This window comes from Lissotriton helveticus, chromosome 8 (assembly GCF_964261635.1).
Source record: "Lissotriton helveticus chromosome 8, aLisHel1.1, whole genome shotgun sequence".
Classification (NCBI taxonomy): Eukaryota; Metazoa; Chordata; class Amphibia; order Caudata; family Salamandridae; genus Lissotriton; species Lissotriton helveticus.
In genome coordinates this window covers 71,702,823-71,726,465 of record NC_136069.1, presented here as the reverse complement: position 1 = coordinate 71,726,465, position 23,643 = coordinate 71,702,823, and the positions used below count along the sequence as shown (strand labels likewise).

The 23,643-nt window shown below is 44.6% G+C and overlaps 1 protein-coding gene across 3 annotated transcripts in view; it reads left to right on the top strand.

The window, feature by feature from the left end:
- Positions 1–23,643, top strand: part of NR1I2 (nuclear receptor subfamily 1 group I member 2) — a 363,371-nt gene that overhangs the window by 270,621 nt on the left and 69,107 nt on the right. For all 3 annotated transcript variants that reach the window (XM_078656650.1, XM_078656652.1, XM_078656653.1), the window contains one exon: positions 3,129–3,274. In XM_078656650.1, the coding sequence (XP_078512776.1) occupies positions 3,129–3,274 (146 nt within the window). The remainder of the gene's footprint in view (positions 1–3,128; positions 3,275–23,643) is intronic.

Genomic DNA, 23,643 nt, shown 5'->3' with positions numbered 1-23,643 from the left:
CCCTTTCAGTGTACCCTGCACTAGAATCTGCTACCATAAAGTGTAAATCTTGCAATATAATAATAATAATAATGATAATAGTAGTAGTAATAATAGCCAACCATCAACAATGGAGTCTTGTGCTTCCTCCAGTCAGTCTTCAAAACATGGATCAAGTGCAGTAGACTTAGACTGGGGAATTCAATGGATGAAAAATCCTTGGTAGTTGAGAAGGTACCGTAGGTGTAGGGTACCACAGCTTTTCTTACTGTTTGTAGATTCTTCAACCCTACAGCAAGTCTGGAAGTGTGCAGACTACAAATGTTAGCAGTATTCTCATATTTCTATACAAGGCAAATTTATAGTAAAAAACTACTCAAATCCACATCATATAATGTTAGTACATAAATACTTTTATTTGATTTGTTAAAATATTAAAAGGGTGGAACATACCACAATGTGATAAACATCAACATATTGAATCAGCGTAAAACAGCATAAAACATGCCCAGTGTCCTGGGCGACTTTGCACAGATATACATGATAAGTAAAATCAGGGAGAGTGTTTTTAAATATACAAAGATAAAAGGAACAGGGGTAGCACTTTTATAAGGCGGTGGCCCTCTCATTAAAAGATTGGGGCCAGCAAATGACTGTTCTAACAAGGGGTGCTGCACACATAAGGGCTTATATTTGATTGGATGTAACTGTCCCCTCTTGTCTCAAATAGAAGGCTTGCAGTGTCTTAAAATAAAAGAGAAGAAGGGGGGTGGCTGTAAAGAGAATGAAAGAGGATCTGGGGCCGCTGCAAGGTGTCCATATGTTCCAGTTCCTTTTTTACTGCTTCCTTTTTTTCGAGCTCTTGAGCAGCAAATTTCAGGAATTTTATTGTTTTTCAGGAAAGTTGTATCGAAGACACACTGAGGCATTTTATCACAGTTGCCCTGCAGGTCCTGAATTGTGTTTCTCTCAGGAGTGGCCTCAGGAGGATCTTCCTTTGATTTTGTAAGGCCGGGCAGATGCATAATAGATGCAATAACGACTCTACTCCCTTATCACAGAGGCGACAATCCAGAGTTTGCCAGGTCCGTAACCATTTTGGGGTAAGGTCGTTACTCGAAAACCACCCCAACCCCAATGAGCTTAGTTTCCTCTTATAGTGATCCCTGAAACATTCTTGTACATAGAATTGTTGTATAATGTTAGTGTATACTCTAGCAGTTGACAGTTATGAGGGTCAGCACATTTAGCAAACTACACATTACGTATACAACCAATAGTCTACTACATTCCTGATTGATTCAAATTATTGTAGAGTTCATTTGGGAGTCCAGGACTGATATGTCTCCTCTTTGGGAAGTACTTCAGATTACAAATTTACATCCGACATTCAATATGGCATATTGTTACGCAAATATAAAAGTGAACAGAAAGGAAGTGGATGGACATCTAACAGATCAGCCTGGCTGCTCAGTCTCAAATTCCTAAAACAAATCCTTAGTCTTTAGTCTAGCAAGATTGGTTTCACCAACAAATTCCACGTTTCCAAGCACTTTGCTACTTCTCCAAAAGCCATATAACATAATTGCAAAGCCAAACCAATTGACTTTCCATCTCTCTGCTTTGGAGGTTCCATTGAGTTATCTAAATTCAGTCTGTCTTAGTAGGAGAGTTTTTTTCAAATAAAGATGTTATAGTTTCTTTTTTATGAAGGTCAAGAAATTGCCACCAGTCTGTTGATTGGAAGGAGCAATGATTGAATTTGCCCAAACATATTGTCAAGTTTTATCGTTCACTTTCATCTGAGTGGAAACAAATTCTGAGGGATTCTGATGAAGATTTTGCTTACTAGCCTTTAAATGTTCAGATGTTTTTCACTCCTGCCACTGTTGAGCTATAGGTTGAGGAATCATGTTTGCAGCCGCCTGTGAACGTCACACAGTAGTGCTGTTAATTCTAGGGGGGGGCGGAATTTGTGTAGTCGCGCTACGCAAAGCTCAGTGAAACGGTAAAAAAACTCTGGGAGCATGCAGAGTTCCGCGAACACGCAGAATTGCTTGATCCGCCCATTCGTGATGCTTTTTCCTGTTCGCTTGCTCGGGGGAAATATCTTGCGAACAGGCATTTTGAAAGCGCGAACAAGCAAAAAATTCCACGAAGCTGCCGTTCGCAGAATTTTTGGCAATTCCTATGCCCAAATTCCGCGAGCGGGACGGAATTTACTGCCCAGGTCTAGTTAATTCCCTCTGTGAAGTCTGTACCAAATTGACAGTCTAGGTTGCACAGACACACCAACCTCCCCCCTTTCAAATTCAATTCAGAAGACCTTGATAAATGTTCTAACTGGATCACCTAAAGGTCCCCACAAATCCTATTTTGCTTTGTATTGCTGCATGAGCCTTTGCGTTTCAAAGGGATTCAATAATTCATCACAGGTGTGTTTACAAGAGAGCTGAGGACCGTGAGCACCTACAAGTACAGAAGAGACCAAAAACACATCCTGGTCAGTGAGGTGGGAGGTAAAGGATTCAGGCAGGGGTGGTAAGAAGGTTGTGAAGAGGTGGGTTTTCAGACTTTGCTAGCATATTGTCCCAGATTGTTTGCTGTCACGGCTCTCAAGGGTGGCACAGCAACCAAGTCCATGTGCTGCATGGCTGGATGTACGTCCACGGTTGTGTATCAAGAACTAGTTCAAGGGGCTTTCCGCACAGCAACCCTTCTGGCACAGGGGTGGCTGGTTCCAATCCAGCACAGCTGCACATGTTTAGCCTAACCCTTTGTTATGTTAAAATTATTTCTTAAGCGCGCTTACACCAAGCGGTTTCATGGCGCATGGTTTCATGGCACATGGCGGTTGCATGACCCTTTACTAGGTTAGTTCATGTGATGATCTGGTATTACAACAGGTTGGAGTTAGAGCCTTTTCCAGCTGTTAGCATAGTAGGAGGTATTAGAGGCTCTCTTTTCTAGATTCTCAACTCACATTTCATTAGATAACGATTCCAGTTCTGTATAAAGTTTTAGTTTTAATTCTTAAATAACATTAAGGAAGAAGATATCATGTAATTTATTAATTCCCTTACATGTTGTTAGACTTTCCAACCTGTTTTTGTTGATGGGCCTGCCTCTCCTCTTCCCATTTCCTCCAGGGAGCTCAGCATCGAGGACCAGATCGCGCTGCTGAAGGGAGCCGCGTTTGAGCTGACCCAAATCCGCTTCAACACTTTGTTCAACTCCACCACTGGGTTATGGGAGTGCGGCAAATTGGAGTATGACATCAACGATGCCTCTCTCGGTGAGTCAGTGGATCCGCCCACGTTTGGAGACACAGGAGGAGAAGCTGCAGGAAGAGGAGGGTATGGAGGAGTCTGTCCCCTTCCTTGACTTTGCATGCTAGGGAGGTCTGGATTGGAAGTCCAACCTCCACCTCTTGCTTTCAAGCAACTTGTAATGACAACAGGCAGAGTAGAGACACCTACAAGGCTTTGGTCGGCAGCAGTGCTTAATTTGTTAAAATAATTGGTGCAAGCTGCAGTGCCCTCCCGACAAGGGCCCAGCACTTCTCATTGCCCCTGATAGTGCTTACAAAGACAGTATCAACACACCCACTAACCATCACTCTCCTCCAAGTGAGACAATTCAGACTATACCAGTCCTCCAACGCTATAAGAATGTTGCAGGTATTAGTCATTTTAAGGTATATTGAGTTAACAAACTACTGTTGTGCTTGTTTCTAAATTAGACAAACAGCGCCACCATATGGCAGACTATCATAAGTGATGGTGTTGACAGTGAAGTACCGGCACCGAGCACCGGAAACCACCGGCTCAAATTAGGCACTGGCTGACAGTATGACCAATCTTACTCCTAATGAATCGGAGTCTTCCTTGATGATGGCCTGCTGGGTCAAGCAGGCCAGCTTAAACAAGAGACTGGTGATGCCTGTGGCCAACTTTTAAGACTAGTAGCTGCTGCCCTTTGCAGTCCATACAGGCGAGTACGGTCATAGGGTAGATCCACCTAAGCCCAATTGACATGCTCGAGCCTTGATGGAAGTAAAGTGAGGGTACCTTGAACTGATTGCATGTGGAAATGACAAGCGGAAGCACTCTTTTGATCATTTTCAGGCGCCCCATAACCGCTCGGATCACCTTTGTCAACGGTGATGCCAATAACATGTATTTACCCATTAGGAAACTTACAATTGTACCTAAGTGATGAGCAATGAGCAGTTGTCCCTCAGAGTTTGTGAGATTTCCCCTTGGTCAGCATCTCTCTGTAGAATTATTTTGAAAAAGTATATCATTACCAAACCCAAGACAATTCTCGGATAAATTTGAAAGGGTGGTTACGGCCAACTACTGATAAATATCACAGACCCATCACAGAAATTTGACTAAAACAGAGGTTCCCTTAAACTTTACCCTAATAGCCGTCATATTGTTTAAAATGCAAAACCTTGAAAAAACACTTGTTTGGCAGCACAGCCACCCTGCCCCTCATTACCTTATGGGACCTCATGTATTAAAATATCTAAACTCTTTTCCTACATAAATAAGTTTTCTATTTTAGTAAAATGCGTAATATGTGAAGAAGGAAAAAGAGAATAGTTGAGTGCGCAAAGGCTAGACTAGGAACTGGCAGGTAGAGCTGGGACGTGCGGTCTGTTTTTTAATATGATATTATAGTGCATTTATATAGCGCTTAATAACACCCATCCAGCTGTTGAAGCGCATTAGCAGACCGGTGACACACTGCACCTTGGATGAGAGCTCGGTTGGAAGAGAGTTGAATGAGAATGTGGTTTATGACCGTGTGAGACCATTTACTAGACACTACATTTTGTAGTAGTAGTTCTTTTCTTAGTGCTTAATGTGCAAAAACAGCACACCTGGGCGTACAAATTGGATTCCGAAATACTTTCTGTTAATATTTTCAAATTCTAAATTTTTATTTGATTCAGACCTCACAAGAGATCAGCAAATACAGATATTTAAAAATCATTATTCTTGGGGCTTGGATAAAACTGTTACATTTCTAATTAATAGTGATTGAATAATACTATTTATACAACATACAGTTAATGGAAATACTCAAATGAAACGTTTTTAAAACCAGTCTGTTCTCAGCTTGGCTCCTAGCAGCTGCCCTTCCTGAACCCTTAGCAGAGATTTGTACTCTGGACTTCTTGGGTTTTTCACACACTCCCCCATGGGGTTTTAACTGTGTGAGTCTTTACACCAAATAGATATGATGTGCAATCTGTGCTGCACTTTTATTCTATCTGGTGTTGGCCACAACCTTTTCATTTTATTCAAATACTATGCATAATATGCTTTATCCTCTTCTGTGCTCATGACGATCTCAGCTCGTCATGAGGCACGGTGCTCGTCATGAGCCGTGCAACGCTCGCACACGGGGCTAATTCCCCCGCTGTGCTGAACGTTACGAAAAACGGGCGCAGCACAGCGCCACCATGCTGCATGACGAGCTGAGCTCGTCACAAGCACCGGGGCGCTGTGTGCGCCCCCCAACACAGCGGGGGAATTACCCCCGCTGCAATGGAGCTAAAGGTGCTCTCAGCCAGACCTGTTCATCCATTGATCATTAAGTGTATCCCTCACGTGTTTTTCTTCTGCACACTACAGCATGAGGCAGCCTACTCCAGCCATTGGTTCATTTCACTATGTTTACTGTGAGTGAGGGCATTCTGTCCTTTCACCAGGAGCACATCCACACACAAAGTAGTTTCCTTAATGCCAGGGACTACTGTGGTAATTTCAGATTTTTCAGACCAAACATATTTTTACTTTTATCCATTGTTTTTTTTTTTTAGAGTGCGGACCCGGCCACTTCCCCAGGAATAAAGCTTTGCAAAACGCATGACAAAACGAGCATTGACAAATCCAAAACTATGGCAGCCAAAAAAGTCCTATTCGCTTTGCCAATGCTTGTTTTTGTTGGGCTTCTCTGTAAGCAAGGCAACCTATATATTCACACCACATGCTGCGAAGCTCACGAGCCCTGCAGTTTTAAAGTATGGACCACTTGTAGGTAGATTAAAAACACAGAGCCATGTTGGTAGTATGTGTTTTGTGCACTTGTGTAACTCTCTCTGGATTCAGTGAATGCAGTCTAACGCGCATCCAGGCTGCTCACTGCCCAGGGAAAGCACAATCTATTAATAACAAACATTATAATACTACGATTACTACTAATAATAATATTCGCACATCAGTATAGAGTCTCTAGGCTCTGATAACAGGTGCTAATATTCAAGACAGTGTGACTTCTATATCAGCCTCTGAAGAATGACAAATTATTGGATCCTCAGGGATTCACACATTTGACTTTCCGGTTTGAGACATCTGTAAATCGGATGCATTTGCCCTCTGAGCCTTCTTACTGCCTGGTAACCTTTCCCCTGACTGGTGTAAACCTCACTGGTTGCCACTCCCTGCTCACCTGGAACTGCAAGTATGTCCGCATCGTCCTCAAAGGTGAAGCAGATAATCATCTACTCCAGGGTGTCTGTGCAACACAACACAGAGCACCCCAGGGCCATATTATGGATTGAAAAGTACAAAGAAGCAACATGGACCAATCCTTCCCTAGCTAAGCACTCTGACTCTTGAGCAACCTGCTCATCAATCTTGCAGTGCCCACATGTTCAGCACTTCCGGAAGGAGCCAAGGTTCCGAAAAGCGTTATAAACATGCTGGACTTCGGTGTATATGTAAGTAGCTCTTATTTTATAGTGAAGTAGAAGCAATAAGTACGCCTAGATGTCTCACCAGCACCTAGGAAGCTTTGTGCTCAGCCTTATCTTTCACTTTGTATCCCCACTCATACATACCCAGGATGACCTCTCCAGTATTCCGTACAGCAGTAGCATTCTAGCTTGGGCAGTGGTAGAGACCACGAAGGACGTAGAAGAAACCAGTTCCAACACATCTCCCTCCTTTGCAACAACCATGCAATTGGGACTTGCATCTGCACACTTAAGGTCTGATTCACAAAGGAAGCCCGCAGTCGTCGGGGAGTCTCCGCACTCGAGGCAGAATCGAGGCAATGAGAATTCTCATGACGAAGATTCCGACTCGTGTGCGGAGATGCTTCCATGGCTGCAGGGCCTCCGCAACAAGTCCGGAGGCCCTTTGTGAATCAGGCCCATTCAGTCTAGTAAGTTAGTGACTCAGACTGGAACACCATTCGACACACTTAGAGACGCAGCCAAAAATGAGTGTTCTACTCTGGACTTCTTAATCCTCAATATGGTTACATACTTTCTCAGGGGCAACCATTCCTCGCTTGCATAAACATACAGTGACATTTTCCAACTATGTGGACCTATTTAATACAATAAATTGCCATATACTATTGAATTGCCCTGAAGAAGTTCCTTTGGAACGAAACGCATTGGCTGTTTTTAAGAAATGAAATAATAAATAGGGAAGTTTTGGGAAACCGTTGACTACTGTGCTCAACTTGTGTGCCCTCTTGTTTAGAAAGTTCTGTCTCAGACTGGAAGACAACTTGGGAACAGGCTTGATGAATCTCCTCTAACGTACATTTTATATTAATACACTTTACATTTTCGACACAAAACCTAACTTACTCCCAAAAAACGCTCATTAATCTTCCCTAGTAGATGATCTGCATATATTATGTGCAGATGACCACGTGCAGATTTCCTTCATGTGACACAGAGTTGGACCCGGATTGCTGTGTTTCTGGGATAAAGTGCTGAGAAACTTGTGAGCTGCAATGTGTGAATGGCTCACAACATTGGAAAAGCAATGCTTATTAAAGTAGCGGGAATATATCAGAACCTACGTGGGTCCACTTTCTACGTTTGCAATAGTGTATTAATATTCAAACTACAGAAGAATCCACAGAGGGACAGAAAATGTTAATTTCTCCTCTAATGACAACACTTCCTTCGGCTTCCAGAACTATGAGGTTATCATGGTTCCAACAGAACCTCAAGACACCATCTTGACGTCTTTCTAACGTGGGTAAACTGCAAAAAATGATCATTTCCAAAAGCCGCTTCGATGGAGCACTGGTGCCAAATGGCCACCCTCAAGGCCTTTTTATAAAACAGATCCCGTGTTCTGGGCGCCCGAATGAATCCTGCTGGATGATTATATCCTGCAAAGGGAGGAATCCCCAGATTCCTGGAGGGGTGCAATTCTCCCCCCAATATTCAGCAGGAATTACAAATCAAATCCTACAAATTGCCAACTAGTTGCCCTCTTCAATAATGATGGTGGAATCCAAACAAGGCTTCAAGTAAGCCACTTAAAATAAACAAGCATTGGAAATGCAATAGGTCTCGCATTAGAAAAGTTGGAGCTATTGGTCTTGTAAATGACAAATATTTTATTTATTTGTTGGTTTTTAAAATAGCTAAATTGATAGCTTTGTCATTTACAATGCCATTAGTTATAACTTTCGCGAATGTGACACCTATAGCATTTGGAATGCAACATGTTTTGTATTTACGTGACTTGGATGGCAGCTCTGGTCGTTAGGCCACATCTATATAGAGAGCAGGAGAGTGCAGCAGGGGAGAGAAGCACAGCAATGCAATAGGTCTCGCATTAGGAAAGTTTGAGCTATTGGTATTGTAAAGGACACATTTTTTTATTTATGTGCTTGTTTTGAAAATAGCGAAAATAATAGCTTTGTTATTTACAATGCCAATAGTTTTATCTTTCGCAAATTTGACACCTATTGTAACACAATGTGTTGTAGCACTGAGGGGTGTGAGGGTTAGGGGGTGTGAGGGTTAGGGGGTGTGAGGGTGAGTGGGTGTGTGAGGGTGAGTGAGGGGGTGTGAGGGTGAGTGTGTGTGAGGGTGAGTGAGGGTATGAGGGTGACTGAGGGTGAGGGGGTGAGGGTATGAGGGTATGAGGGTATGAGGGTGTGTGAGGGTGAGGGTGTGTGAGGGTGAGGGTGTGTGAGGGTGAGAGGGTTGTGAGGGGGGTGAGGGTGAGTGTGGGTGTGTGAGGATGAGGGTGTGAGGGTGTGTGAGGGTGTGAGGGTGTGAGGGTGAGAGGGTTGTGAGGGGGGTGAGGGTGAGTGAGTGAGGGTGAGGGTGTGTGAGGGTGAGGGGGGTGATGGTGAGAGGGTGAGGGGGTGTGAGGGTGAGGGTGAGTGGGTGTGTGAGGGTGAGGGTGTGTGAGGGTGAGGGTGTGTTGGGGTGTGTGAGGGTGAGTGGGTGTGTGAGGGTGAGTGAGGGTGAGTGAGGGGGTGTGAGGGTGTGTGAGGGTGGGTGAGAGGGTGTGAGGGTGGGTGTGTCTGCTCACAAAACCAGAGCTTTCAACACAACTATCTTTTGTGTGCAAGAGGGACACATCTTGCAAGGCAGGCACAGAGAATTTCGGAACTGGCTGCATATTTGAAATGCATCAGTTCAGTGTGCAGCTACTAGAACTCACCAATGAGATTGTGCTTTAATCTTGCTCGTCATAGCCACCGGCTTTCTGCTGCAAATTTAAATGAAAAAATTGCACCGAAGAGCGTCACATATAAAAGTGGACTACACAAAGTTTTTAGTATGGTCTCCAGCTTTACCCCCATATTCTCCGCAGTGAAGAGGTTTAGAATTCCACTGTAACTACGATAATTGGCCGCATTTAATCAAAAACTGTTTGTGCAGACAAGGAATGCTTTCCACTTTTACCTCTGTGTAGTCTCTTTCAAGTGAAGGGAGTATTTTCTAACCTAGGTGTGGCTCAGGGGATTCCCGTGCAGAAGGCAGATCGAGGACAAGCCAAGCGTCTGCAATGAATGAAGGCTCTCTCAGGAGCCAACACACGGTCATTGCTTTTGTGACCCCCATCTCTCCTTCAGCAAGATCACTAGCCCGTACAGAGAGTGACAGTGCAGACTGGCACTCTGTGAAACTCTCCCTGCTCTTTGGTGCATGAGACCTGGGCAAAAGTTGACCGAGTGCAAACTTCACAGCAATGTAAAGAATTCTCGGTGAGGGAAGAGGGTGTGAGGGAGAGAATAAAAGAGAAGACATTGCCTTAGCTGGTAAGGGAAGGTGTCGGGAAGCAGAAAGCAGTGAAAGTTCGCTAAATCTGAAGGAAAGAAAAGCGTGCAGAACAGAAGGGCTGCGGAGGAGGGGTGGCAGCTGCTCCTGCACTGCACACTTGAGGAGGAGTATTCACCAACGCACTCAAAGCACAAGACGAGAGGGAGTCTGTATGTGTGTGTTAGATATTTACCCTGAACACAGCGGCATAAAAAACGGTGACCTACCTGTAGAGGCACAAGATTTCCATATACAAAACAAGCATTGGCGCCGCGCGGCTTTAAAAGTGACGCCGTGCTGAAATAAAACAAGAAAGGAAACAAGACGGAGGGCATTGCTGTGGGGGGGGGAGGAGAAATGCACACGGCGGGCAGGGGAGGGGGCGGAGCGGGGAGAGCGGCATGAGGGTGTGAAGCAGCCGGGGCCTTTGAAGTGAAGCTAAGCTTCACTTCAAAGGTGTGGGAGGAGTGCGGCTGAGGGAACAGACGGCGATTTGGTGATGTGCACGCGCATTTTAGGTCAATGCGCTTGCGCATTGACCTAAAAGCCACGGGCACAGCACCAAATCGCCACAGTTAGGTAAACTTTGTTTAAAGCCCTATAGTCTCGCTTCTCTCAATGCGCATGCGCATTGATAGGTCACGAGACCTAAAAAAATTACAAAATAGCGACCCCAAAGGTATCTCTGGGTTAGAAAAAAACAAAGAAAAAGAACATTAACATTCAGAAATACAATGAAGCATGAGAAAAAGGAAAACATGCCCAGATGCGAATAAGTCACAGACTACAGTACCTATGCTTAAATGAGCCTTTTTAGGGGCTCACTGGTGGAGGGGTTCACACTTATCTGTCCACTGGTTCTTAAACCAACCAACAAACAAAGAAGAGATTGGCACAGAAGCTGTAATATCAAAGAAATAGATTTATTAACCTCTCGTGAGTGGGACTATATCGATACAACACCCTTGGGCACTGTATAAGGTAGTCCAAGGAGTACAGAAACCAGGGGTCTTTTATATACAGTTGCATTGTCAGCATGAGACCAAGGGGAAGTACTGGCATATACAAGAATAGTTATTGACTAACATGGGCATACACATGTGTTTTGGTCAGCAAAGTGGGAGGGGAGACATTTCTGCTTGCGTCAGTTAAAAAAGCCTGACAGTTACATACAAGACAGATGCATTCTGGCAGCCACAGGCCTTTCTGAGCATGTGCAGTGCTCTGGCGAAGTACTGAAAGAGTTAACTATAGTTGATGACTCAAGTGAAATAGAAAAGCGGGCAACAGTGAAGACAGGAGAAGCACATGGCGAGCACATGGCTAACTAAAATGGATGCCACAAACAAAATGGCTTCAGCTTATGCTAACGGTAATTTCTGCTATTTCCACACCTACGTACAAACAATTTAATTGAAGTAGAACATTTATTATCCAAAATAAACAATCACAAACATTCACAAAACAATAATGACGCTCATGGAGTTACACAAGCATTGCTGGAAATACAGACAATACAATGTGTAATCGAACAAAGTGGCAGAGAGAAAATATACAAAAGCACGGTTCTGGACAAAACGGAAGCTCACAGCAGAAAAATGAGTCCTCATCAATTAGAGCCACATATCAGCGTTGACGGCATTTCGACCAAATGAATCTTGGAAGGTCATCATCAGGACAAAACATCAAACATGAGAGCGCCCAATAGATTTCAGTAAAACATCTGTATCAAAACAGGAAGTCCTCAACAATTAATAATGAAGATAAAGCTCAGGAGGTACAAGGCTTCAATGCACAAAGGAGAAGTCGCACTCTAAAGGGATATCAGGAAGCAATGACAGATGTGGAGAATAGCAAAGAGTCAATAATGAGGCTAAATATTCTGCTGGCCTTTTACTACAAGACCTTAACATTTGGGATATTTGGCGGAAGATAATTCCTGTGAGCCAAATCACTGCCGACGATCGGGGCTCTACAAGATGGCGGTGTCCCCAGTCTTGCCTAACCTCCGTGCACCTGGCCATCTGAGGACCCCGCAGTGTTTGCTACCGCATGTTTCTCTACACTCTGGCTGCCTAATCTACGGAGTTTCGCAGAGCGGGCCAATATGATGCTCAGCTGCTGCCTTCGATCAGCGCTCAGTAAGTTTAAATTAAAATGAATAAGATTAAATTAATATGGTGGTGACCAGATATCCTCAGCCATTGAGAAGTGCTCATCAAAATGGCAGTGACCAGATCTCCCCAGTCATTTGGTTATCTGCTACTGGATGATGACCTGACTCCCGTGCACTCATCCGTGCATGCAACTCACTGTCATAGTTCACCGTACAGACAGACCCGTCCTGAGGCTATCTCAACACCTGTATGCATGAGCATACCAATCGACCTTTAACCGCGTTGCCACGCTGGTTCCCATTACATTGACGCTCCGTATTCTTTCAAAGAATTTGCTTCTTTTTTCACAGCCCTGAAGAGTCACAGCCCTCACACGGTGTGACGAAACACGTGTTGGCTAATTGATCTCATATGTACTGATCAACACTGAAACATTAAATATTTGTATACTCTACGCTGCTGGACTCCGACCTCACATTTTGAACTTTCACCAATTATCTTAGAGTTCTCACTTGAGAACAACATTACACATATACTTGTGCGCAGGACACTCTTTGCATTTGTTGAGTAGGGAATTCTTTCTCTATTTTGGCAGGGGCGGTTTTTCTACTGTTTGTTCCCCTGACCTGCTAGCACCATGGCTACTCCATCTACCAATACTACCCACATACCAGGTACCCGCTGAGCTCCACTTCTTCCGGACTCCCTTCCAAACCCAACCTCTTCTCGCGCACCAGATCTCCCCAGTCATGCCTTTAACCTCTGTGCGCCTAGCCGTTCTGGGGGGGCCCTCACTGTGTTGCGGCTGCACAATCTTGAGATCCAACTAATCACACTGTGCCTCAACGCAGCCTCTAGCCTAACTTTGGCCGATCTCTTATCTCTGACCTCTGCTTGTGCCCTGCCGACCATCCTTCCAGCTGAGAGCACTTTCAATTGAGGCTAGAGCAGGGCTTTCACTCACAGTTGTCTGGCCTCAACGCAGCCCTCAGCCCATCTTTGGACCTCTGACCCTCTGCTGTGTCCTCCTGACTACCCTTTCCCACTGAGGACACCTCCAAGTGTTCCTGAGGTAAGACTAATACCCACCCTTATCAGGACTATCTAGAGCTTGCTGGCTGCACCAACCCCTGCTGAAGTGTCGTCCCTCTAATGAAACCCTACTACTGTTGAAGCCCTTTGTGAACTGGCCATAGTCTTAGCCTTAGCTCTCTGGGCTCCGTGGGCTCAATAAAACTATGACGACACCCCCTGGGCGGATAACAAAACTGTTTGTACTTACCGCGGAGCCCGAGCAACCTTGGCCGAGGCCCGTTGGAGCTGTCCTACACAGCAATAGAGGAGTCTGACCCCTGGGCCGTCACCTACCCAGCCGGTCATCTGACATTGTTTTCCTAGTCTCCCAGTCCGTGTCTCCTTCCCTCACCCTCCTTCTCCCTCTGTGTTTCTTTGATTCAAACTGATGTAACTATGTAACCTGTAACTCACTGATTCAAATGATATAACTATGTATCCTGTAACTCGCTGATCCTCCTGTAAAGCCCTCGGATACCTCCGGGCCTAGCCAGCTCTATATAAAACTTTGCAAATAAATAAACATCAAGCCCAATCTAGCCGGCCTTTTCATTAATCTTGAAGAAAAACATTTGCAACCCAGACATCATTACGCCTGTGTTTTGTGGACTTTAGATCTGTGTTTGCCTGCATACAAAGAAATGAATGGTGGCAGGATACCATTGAACCTCCTCAGGTGCATTTAGATATTGTTCAACAATACCTGGGGAGTGTTAAGATTGGTGATGGTCACCATGTGTCACTGAAAGTTTTGACCACTGAGGCCTAAAGCAGGGCTGTCTGCGTACACCACACTGTGTAATCTCTTCACAGATTGGTGGAAGGTTAATTTAATGGTTCTAGTTATGCTGACCATGCTGTGCTGAAAGCAAAAGTAAATAGGCCCAGAGGCTCCTCTATAAATTGAACAATTACCCAGATACTAATAAGCTGGAGATTCATTTCAATAAAACCAAATCCTCGTAATTGATAGGAAGCTAAAAAAAACTGGGACCTGGAATTTAAATAACTGCCATGTGGAGAAGGAAGTGGACTATACATATCTGTGTGTGGTCCTTGACACCATAGGCTCCTTTGTGCCCCATTAGCAGTCAGTCTAATCTGCAGCATGTACACTGCTGTCAGCATGTTTCAGCTTGCACAACACCATATGGGGCCAGGCCGTGGTGCCTCTGCTGAAAATAATCTAGGCTAAATTGCAACGCACCATCTCCTAGGGCGGTGAACCACTTCACAGTCGAAAGGTAAACTCCTGGATGCAACTACTTCTAACCACTATCGACAAGTATTACTTCCCTAGAAACAAGTGTTTGCCGGACTCTTTTTGTAAATATGTGCTTCATGCTTTTGGTCTTATCAAGCAACAATGTCTCAACAGGTAATATTTGAAAGACAAATACTAGAATGCAAAATAAGTTACAAGGAAGAAGCAAGAAACTGAAAAAACCCAGAGTTGGATTTTGCTGTCTGTTTTAGAATTTTTAGTTTAGGGATGACACCAATATTACATTTCATTATATGCAAGTGTGATCCAAAACATAAGTGCACACAAAGGGCTCATGGCAATGTGAACGGCACAAAGCGAGGCACGTGATACAGTGAAGAAAACAGTGAGACGCTCAGTTTTAACATTGGTACATAACATGAACACTGAAATCACAATTTATTGGAAACCTGCTAGGAGCCAAGGAAGACGTATTTACGCTAAGTTTTGTCGACTGTGTGTCGATCTGTGTTTCAGGTGATCATCAGGACAGGATTACACATATTGATTAACCACAGCTTTATGGGGGGAAAGGAGAGGGTTAGGGGAAGGAAGGGGTTGGAAAGAAGCGAGGGAAACAAGGGTGAGATAATGAACTACCTGAAGTGCAGTCTGGATGCCTCAACAAGCTTTAGGTCAGCACAAGAGGAGTCATTAGAGCAGCTACTTTCGTCAGAAATGAACTGCTCCCATGACGAACCTCCCTCACAACAATATGTGGAGCAACCTGCAATTAAGAGATATCTGGACTGCAGCAATCACTTTAAAAGGACTTAAAAAGCACCTTAATAAAAGGATGCAGACACCATCCCACCTTCAGGACAAAATGAGTTGGCAAACCGGTTGCATGCAGAAATGATTATAAGGGATTGTCACACTATACAGTCAACCAACCATACTTTGCCATTTGCTATACAAAACATATAAAATTAAAGTATATGGTCTATCACTTTGGAGGTTTACCAACTCTAAAGTATGTCCCAACGTGGACTCCGCATCGTGTCGGTAAAAAATATAGATTGTGTAAAAAAGCAGCTGAAACTATCTTACACATTGGATACCTTTGTCCATACTCTACTTTGTTTATCTTTGTCTATCTTCCTTTGTTTGCCTTTGCCTATTTTCCACGTTGTTTATCTTTGTCCATCTTCCACAGTATGTCTTTGTCTGTCTTCCACATTATGTGCCTTTGTCTATCTTCCACGTTATGCTTTTCTCTGTCTTCCACGTTATGTGCCTTTGTCTATCTTCCACAGTATGTCTTTGTCATCATATAAGCTTTATTTCGACTATTCAAGTCATAAAAGCTACAAAGAACATGCGTAATGAAACACAGAAATATAATAAAGAAAGAAAATGCACAGAGCATCTAGCAATGAACAAATGAAAACTTGTATCAGAAGATTTTTGTTTGGCGACAAGTTGCCTACATGGCTAAAACATGTTAGAATAATATAGGGGGAAAAAAGAAAAAATTACATAAGATGCTCAATCCAACTACCCGCAACAATTAAAAATGAAGACAAGCCCATGTAGCAGCCGGCAAGTGGATACCATATCGGTTCAGGAGGCCAGTTCATAGTTATACATCATAAAATCTTTCATACATTTAAAAATCGGATTCAAACACAAGCACGGGTGCACCACATTACAAAACGCAATTCAAAATGGAACAAGTGCAAGTCCAAATCCGAAAGATAACGAAAGCAAGGCTCCTCAGTTTTGATCTTTTTTTTATTCCATTACGTGGTAGGGAAAATAGTACAGTAGACGTGTTTCATCCCAGTGTGGGACTTCTTCAGGGCAAAAGTCATTCCTACTATCTCCACGAGTAGCAGAAGCTATCCAGAACATCCACCGCAACCAGGTATGAAATCATCCAAACAGATATGTCAACGGTGGTTAGGTGTCCTCTTATATGGAATCACAAATAATAGCACCAGATCTAGTTTCCAGACTTCACAAAGATTGTACCAACTTGACCTCTTGTAATAGCTACAAAAATATTTCGGAGCGAAAGTGATAAGGCGTCCAGTTTGGACTACCAGATGGTTCCACATGGTGAGTTTCCCTTGATTAGGCTTAATAGACTTGCGATGCTCCAACCTTTTCCAATAGCATTGCTTCAGGTCCTCTTTTTGAAGCAGGGTGGGGTTTGGCCTGTCCCAAAGGCCTGGAGCCTGGCATCTGACATCAATGTTTAACGTTTTTAATCCACCTTACCTTGTTGCATGTGTCAAGACGGATGACCTCTGCCAGGCCTACCGCAAAGGGCAATAGCTCCTGTGTCCTCATAATGCGTGCCCAATAAAGCAGCGGGCGAAGCCTCACTTGGTCGCTAATAGTGCGTCTGTCTATATCGAGGATTAAGGGTGTAAGCGGGGTAATCTGGGGTAGCAACGCAAGGTTCCTAAAATTTATTTTCTGAGGGACTAAGCTCGGATGTCTTGTCAAAACCCCGTAACTCTGCGCCATAAACCACTGCGCTAACCGCCTTCAGATCATAGACCTGCAAAGCGGCAGCAACCAGTCTACTGTGCGAGGAGCGATGTTCCTTCCCTAGCGCACCAGTAACACGCTTAGGGTTCAGGAACATCTTGGTTATGCGGGGATTCAAAGGCATTCTATTTGAAAGGCGGACACCTAGATCGTCAAAGGTACCGACTCTTTCCAGGGGGGGAACCATCTAACACTACACTGCCTTTAAAGGAATTATGCAAATTAAAGGCCATGAATTTAGTTTTGGTAGTGTTAATACCAAACCCCTAGAATCACAGAACAATTGGAATCTATTGAGCAGAAGCTGAAGTCTCGCCTGGGTCTTAGTCACCAGCAGGGTATCGTCTGCAAGCAATAGAGTTGGTACCTTGCCCCTCTCTTTCCCCCTCACCCCCCCACCCCCAAGGTTGCAGAAAGCTGACCATCCCGTTCATGCATAATGAAAAAAGGGTGAAAGCCAAGACACAACCTTGGCGGACTCCCCTACTAACTGGGATACGCTCTGTGAGTTGACCCTGCGGCCTCCATCTGATCTGTGCATAATTTCCCTCATGCAAACGAACTAGCAAGCTGAGGATAGGTGGTGGAATCCCCATGTCATGGAGCATGAGCCATAGCTTGTTCCTGGAGACTAGTCGAAGACAGTCTTTAAATCGATAAAAGCTAAATAAAGACTGCCCGACCAATCACCACTTTCCAATACAGAAGCAGGAGACGAAATACTTGATCAATAGTCCCCATAATTTTCCTAAAGCCAGCTTGATACTGGGATAAAATTGCATTTTCTTCCTCCCAAGCCTGGATTTTATGCAAAAGGATCTACAAAAGACCTTTTGGAGGGCATCGAGCAAGCTGATAGGCCTGTAATTTGAGGGTTCGTCTCTATCTCCTTTTTTATGAATTGGGACCAGCTCTGCCCCCTTCAATGACCCTGGAACTGGAGCACTGGACAGAAGTAAGATGTATTAGCCCAGCTTGGGATATCCGATAAAAATAAATCCACTGTTATGCCATCAGGCCCTGCCGCTTTAGCCCAAATAATTCTACTTTGAGAGGACTCGATCTCAACAGAGTAAAAAAACTCATCTGACGCATGCTGGATATGGGGCCCAGCTTACTCCATAATGGGCATCTCCCCAGAGACCAAATTAAGCTTCGAAAAATTATCAAACCAAGCCTGGGCAGTAATACACGTGGGTGGTGATTGGGCCCATGCTTGGTTACCCCAGGCGACTAGGGACCAGAAAGATTGAGAATCTTTATCCGTGCTCGCTGCCTTTAATTGCTGCCATCGGGATTCATCCCAAGTCCATCTTGCTTGAGGCAAGGTTATTTTACAGCTCTTCCTAGAGGTCACATCATAAGATACAAAAGAAAAACACAAGATATAAACCCACAGCAACAGATTGCACCCACAAAAAATATACTATGAAGCTATTACGCTGGCTAAAGGGCCATTTTACTCAGCCCGCATTGAATCAGCCAGTAAAAACTCTAAAGAAATCTTTGCTATCATTCAGAGCTTCACATCCCCTCTGGCCCAAGCTAGCATGTCGTCATCTTCGCCTATTTATTTATTTATTTATTAATGACACTTGTAGAGCGCGTACAATTACCCGTGGGCGTCTCGGCGCTAATTTGCAATGATGTCTCTCCGTGATCAGTTTGTTCAGAAGCTTGAATTACTGATTAAATAACCATGTTTTCAGTTTTTTTCTAAACTGAAGGAGTGAGGAACTTGTTTTTATGTGGTTTGGTAGGGTATTCCAGATTTTAGGGGCCGCAATTGAAAAGAGGCGGTCACCCCAAGAAACTGTTCTGCTGCGTTGAACCACTAATTGGTTAAGTGAGGTAGATCGAAGTATTCTGGACGGATTGTAGGGAATTAGTTGCTCTTTGAGAAAACGCGGTCCTTGGTCCTGCAGTGTTTTGTAGACTATGCACAATGATTTGAATTTTAGCCTGTTTTGGATGGTTAACCAGTGGTAAGTTTTCAGAGTATCCAAGATGGGTGCGAATTTAGGTTTTTTAGACAGCACGCGTGCCGCTGCGTTCTGCACGGTCTGTAGCCTACTTGGTGCAACACTCTCTCCTGCTTCTTTAGGGAAAAGATCCGGACTATTCAGGTGGCTTTCACCCCCTGTGGTACCAGCAAGGGGCATCAGTGGAGTTTCAATCTGCTGATCCTATTCATTCTCTGTCCATATTTAGGACAGTCGATCCTCTGGAATCTCTGAAAATTCTAAAGGTTCTAAAGTCTGGCTCGGCTATTCGCATCAGTGGCAGTAGCCATGAATACAGAAGTAAATACCATCATTAACATGTCTCTTCAGAAAGCTGATGTACCACAGGCTTGGAAGCAGGCTAAGATCTTACGACTTCTAAAAAAGCGGTCATTGGACCCCCTCAGCCCAAGGAACTACCGGCCTATCTCACACCTTAGCCAGAGCAGGTAGGAGGGAGAGAAGGTGGTTAATAAACCGCTTACGGAATTTGTGGAAAGGGAGGCACTCCGGCATCCAGCCTAATCTGGGTTTCGGGCGTCTCCTAGTACAGAATCTGTTCTGGTTGCGGTGGCGGAGGCCATCCATGAGTGTTTGGACACTGGCGGGAGAGCTGTATTAATTTTGTTGGACCTATCGGCGGCGTTCAATACGGTCCCGCACTCGCTTCTCCTGACATGATTAGCCAGGATTGGTGTGTCAGGTGCCTTTTGGGTTTGGCTCAGGTATTTTTTGGAGGGTCGAATCGAACAGATTTGGCTCCCACCGTACTCCTCCTACCCTCAGCTAGTGACTATTGGAGTCCCCCAGGGATCCTCCTTTAGCCTGCTTCTTTTTAATATTTGTTACTCTGCTGCTACATCTGGCGAAGGAGTTGGGGGGGGGGGCAAGGTGATGGCCTATGCTGACAACACCCAGTTGCTTTTTACCTGGGACAAAGACGCGGATTCTGTGTTATTGGTTCAGCATTGCTTATCTTCTATTTTTAAATAGTTGGCGAATGCGCAACTTAAGTGCAATGAAGAGAAGTCAGCGATTTTGCTATTTGATAAATTTCCATCTAACATTCGAGAGCAGCTCTGGCCTCCTGAGTTTCCATTTCCTACCTCCACAGGGAAGCCTGTTACAATCTGGGGGTATGGTTGAAGTCTTTCTTTTTCGACATATTCCTATTGGGCACTTCGGCTGGGAACAGCGTCCGTCCTCAATTGCGATCCTCCACTAGCGCCCAATGGTAGATAGTGTTACATTTAAATCCTTGGTTTTGGCCCATCGTGCCCTTCCAGTTGCGGTCCTCTCTACCTGCAGAGACGTTTCTCCTTTTATGTTCCTGCGCGATCTCTACGATCCTCAGCCCCATGTTTTGTCCAGATTTCCAGCTTCCAGTTTCAGAGGCTTGGGGGGCAGCTCCTTTGTGGTGAAGGCTGCTGATGCCTGGAATGCTCTTCCTCTTGCCCTGTGCACAATTCAGGATCCAGTGGCCTTTAAGAGGAAATTAAAAACACATTTTTTTTGCTTGAATCTCACTTTCCATACCCCGCTAGGCACCACGCCGGGATACTCATGAGTAGCTGCACGCGTTACAAATTCATGTATCATAACATACCATTTCCTATATCAATTCCAATCATTTCCCCCCTTTGTCTTTACTTCCTCCACCATTGCCATCTCTTTTCTATTCCATTGTATGTATTTTCCCCCTACCCTTATCATCTCTTTCCCATTGTATGTATTTCTTCCCCATGTCAGTCTGTCATCTCTTTTCCCAATTATGTCTTTTCCTCCGCCATTTATTTTTGTTACGTGATCCAGATGCACCATTTTCTTATCTTTTGGATGGGAGGAAAGGGCGGCAGCTGTCACACTTTCAACTATAGATGGGAGGCTGTAGAGGCATGTGAAGTGTGATGCTGCAGTGAAGCTGACATGCCACTGCCTTTGCGCAGCACTGATGCCACGGCGCACGGATGATATTCCTATGGAATCCTAGCATGGGTCATGCACCAATTCCTATGGAATCCTAGATGGGTCATGCCCCAATTCCTATGGAATCCTAGCATGGGTCATGCGCCTATTCCAAAGGAATCCTAGTATGGCTCATGCACTAGACCAGTTTGGGTTTTGTTTCAAAATGAGTCCTTTGTCTCCCCAAACCTGAAAGGTCGTTTAGGGTGATCCTGGCAAATTAGCCAAGTATTAAACCTTACCTTTAATGCAAAAAGAAGATAAAGGTAAACACGAGGCCCATTGCAGAATTAAATGCTCATTGGTAAACGTGAGGTCTGTTAACAGGCACTGTGTGTAGCTAAATCACAAAAAAGTGTTTTGATAAAGCATTAAATCAATCATTGTTATTAATCCTGCAAAATTATGGAACCATCTAAACCAGTAGCCAAAGTTTTTCTCAATCTCATGCCCAACTCTTCCAACTAGTAAGAAACACTATGGTACGCCCCGGAAGGTGTGCTACATTACGGATTCTCCTGGGTTTGTCTGCTGCCGCTTGCTCTGTTGCTTTCCCCAGTCGACCGCAGCAATCTCGTGCTGTTTGTGTGGAGGGAAGCACTTTCGTTTTTACTTCCTGGTTGAGCACGTTAGAGCGGCCATTGTGGCAGGGCGACGCTCTAGTGCTCCATCAGCTGCAGGGCATTTAAACCCAGTTTGGGGCTGACGCGCTTGAGGACAGTAAGCAAAATCTCCTCGCGCTAGTTCCGCTCGTGTGAACTTAATGCAACTGTATTGTATTCTTTTAAAATTGCACATAACCTAATTGCTTTTAGCTGTTTGGCTCTCGCTTGCTCTGTTGCTTTCCCTGATCCACCGCAGCAATCTCGTGCTGTTTGTGTGGAGGGAGGCACTTTAGTTTTTACTTCCTGGTTGAGCACGTTAGAGCGGCCATTGTGGCAGGGTGACGCTCTAGTGCTCCAACAGCAATGTGCCATATAAATCACACCATGACGCTAACGCGCAGCGGATGCGCGCAGCGGGTGCGCCAAAGGCAAGCCCGTCTGCGCCGGGCCGTGCCCAGGGGCCATGGATTATGGCAAAAATGTAACCTATTCATTTAGGGAACTAAACTACTAAGACCTCCTACACACCTCTGTCCTTCTCTGGACCTCAACACCCATCACCGTATTTCCATCAATGGCATCTCTAGGCCTCTATCAGAGCATCGTCCTGCTCCTCCCGTTATCACTAACCCTACCACAAACTCTCAACTGGATCTTCATTGTGTATATCTCAACACACACTCTTTGGTAAAACACCAACTGGACATCTTCTTGCTACTCGCCACTGAAAAACCTGATATTCTATTAATCACGGAAAATTGGTTAACCCAGGACTCATTACCGGATATCCTAGCAGCACTCCCCTCAGATTATTACATTCTATCAGCCAATCGACCCCTGGGCAAATTGGGAGGCTGGGTGGCAGCTATTATCCACAAAAACTATAAGTTTGTCGCTCTATCCCCTCTTGTCCTGCCGGAGGTCGAGAACCTAGTCATTAAACTCTACACGGACACTGGCTCGCTGGCACTCATGTTGATCTATTGACCCCCTTAGGCTATGGCCACATTTCCCACCTCCCTTGGTGAGCAGATGGCCTCCTTAGTTGTAAACTTTGCTAAAGTTCTCCTAATTGGGGACCTGAATTATTGGTTCAACAACACCGCAGGCGGCCCCCAGGCGGTCGAACTCTTGGAGCTCCTTCTGAACCTGAACTTGGTCCAACATATACATTCCCCCATGCACGAAAAAGGACATATCCTGAACCAAGTATGGTCACACAATCTCTCACTCTCGACTCCTTCCATCACGCCTTGCATATGATCTGACCACCACTTAATCCAGTTCACAACCACTATCAATGGCTACACTAAGTCCCTGCCCCGGGCGGGAGGGGTAACTAGAAAATGGAAGTCCTTAAACACACCGGCCTTTGTCGACACTCTGAAAACCACCTAACCCACTTTCTGTTTGGATGTCAACATTATGGAAGGAAAAATCACGGAGTGGTTATCAGCGGCTAGCGACACTCACGCCCCCCCTGTTAAATTTTCCCGCACACGTTGTATGGATGCCCACAAATGGTTTACTTCTGACCTAAAAAAATTAAAACTTGAATTACGCCAGAAAGAAAGGAAATGGAGAGCAAAATACACCATGCAAGATAAGGAGGAATTATCCATAGCCTGTAGAGAATATAAGAAAACTATCCTAAATAGCAAAGCGGCTTATTTCTCTACGAAAATGCTAAACTCTCAAAACAAATCAAAAGTTATTTTTAAAATAGTGAATGACCTATGTAACAGTGAAATAACAGCACCTACTCAGACCCCCCCCCACCCAGGAGCTCTGTAACTTGTTGAATGAGATCTTTATAGACAAAATCTTTGCTATTAAAAAACAGCATCCCTAATTCCCTCAGTCAGGAACCATTGGATGACATCTGTAATAATCATCTTACTCTTGATGCCCTCCCTCCTATTGACCCGAAAACATTCTCGGAGCTTCTGTCTCGGGTTAATTCCGGGTCGCCTAACGACAGCTGCCCACCACATATTATGAAAGCGGTCTTCTCGGCCCTACCCCAGAGTATTCTCCCCTTCCTCAATGAATCTCTCGCACAGGGCAAGGTTCCTTGCACCAAAAATGC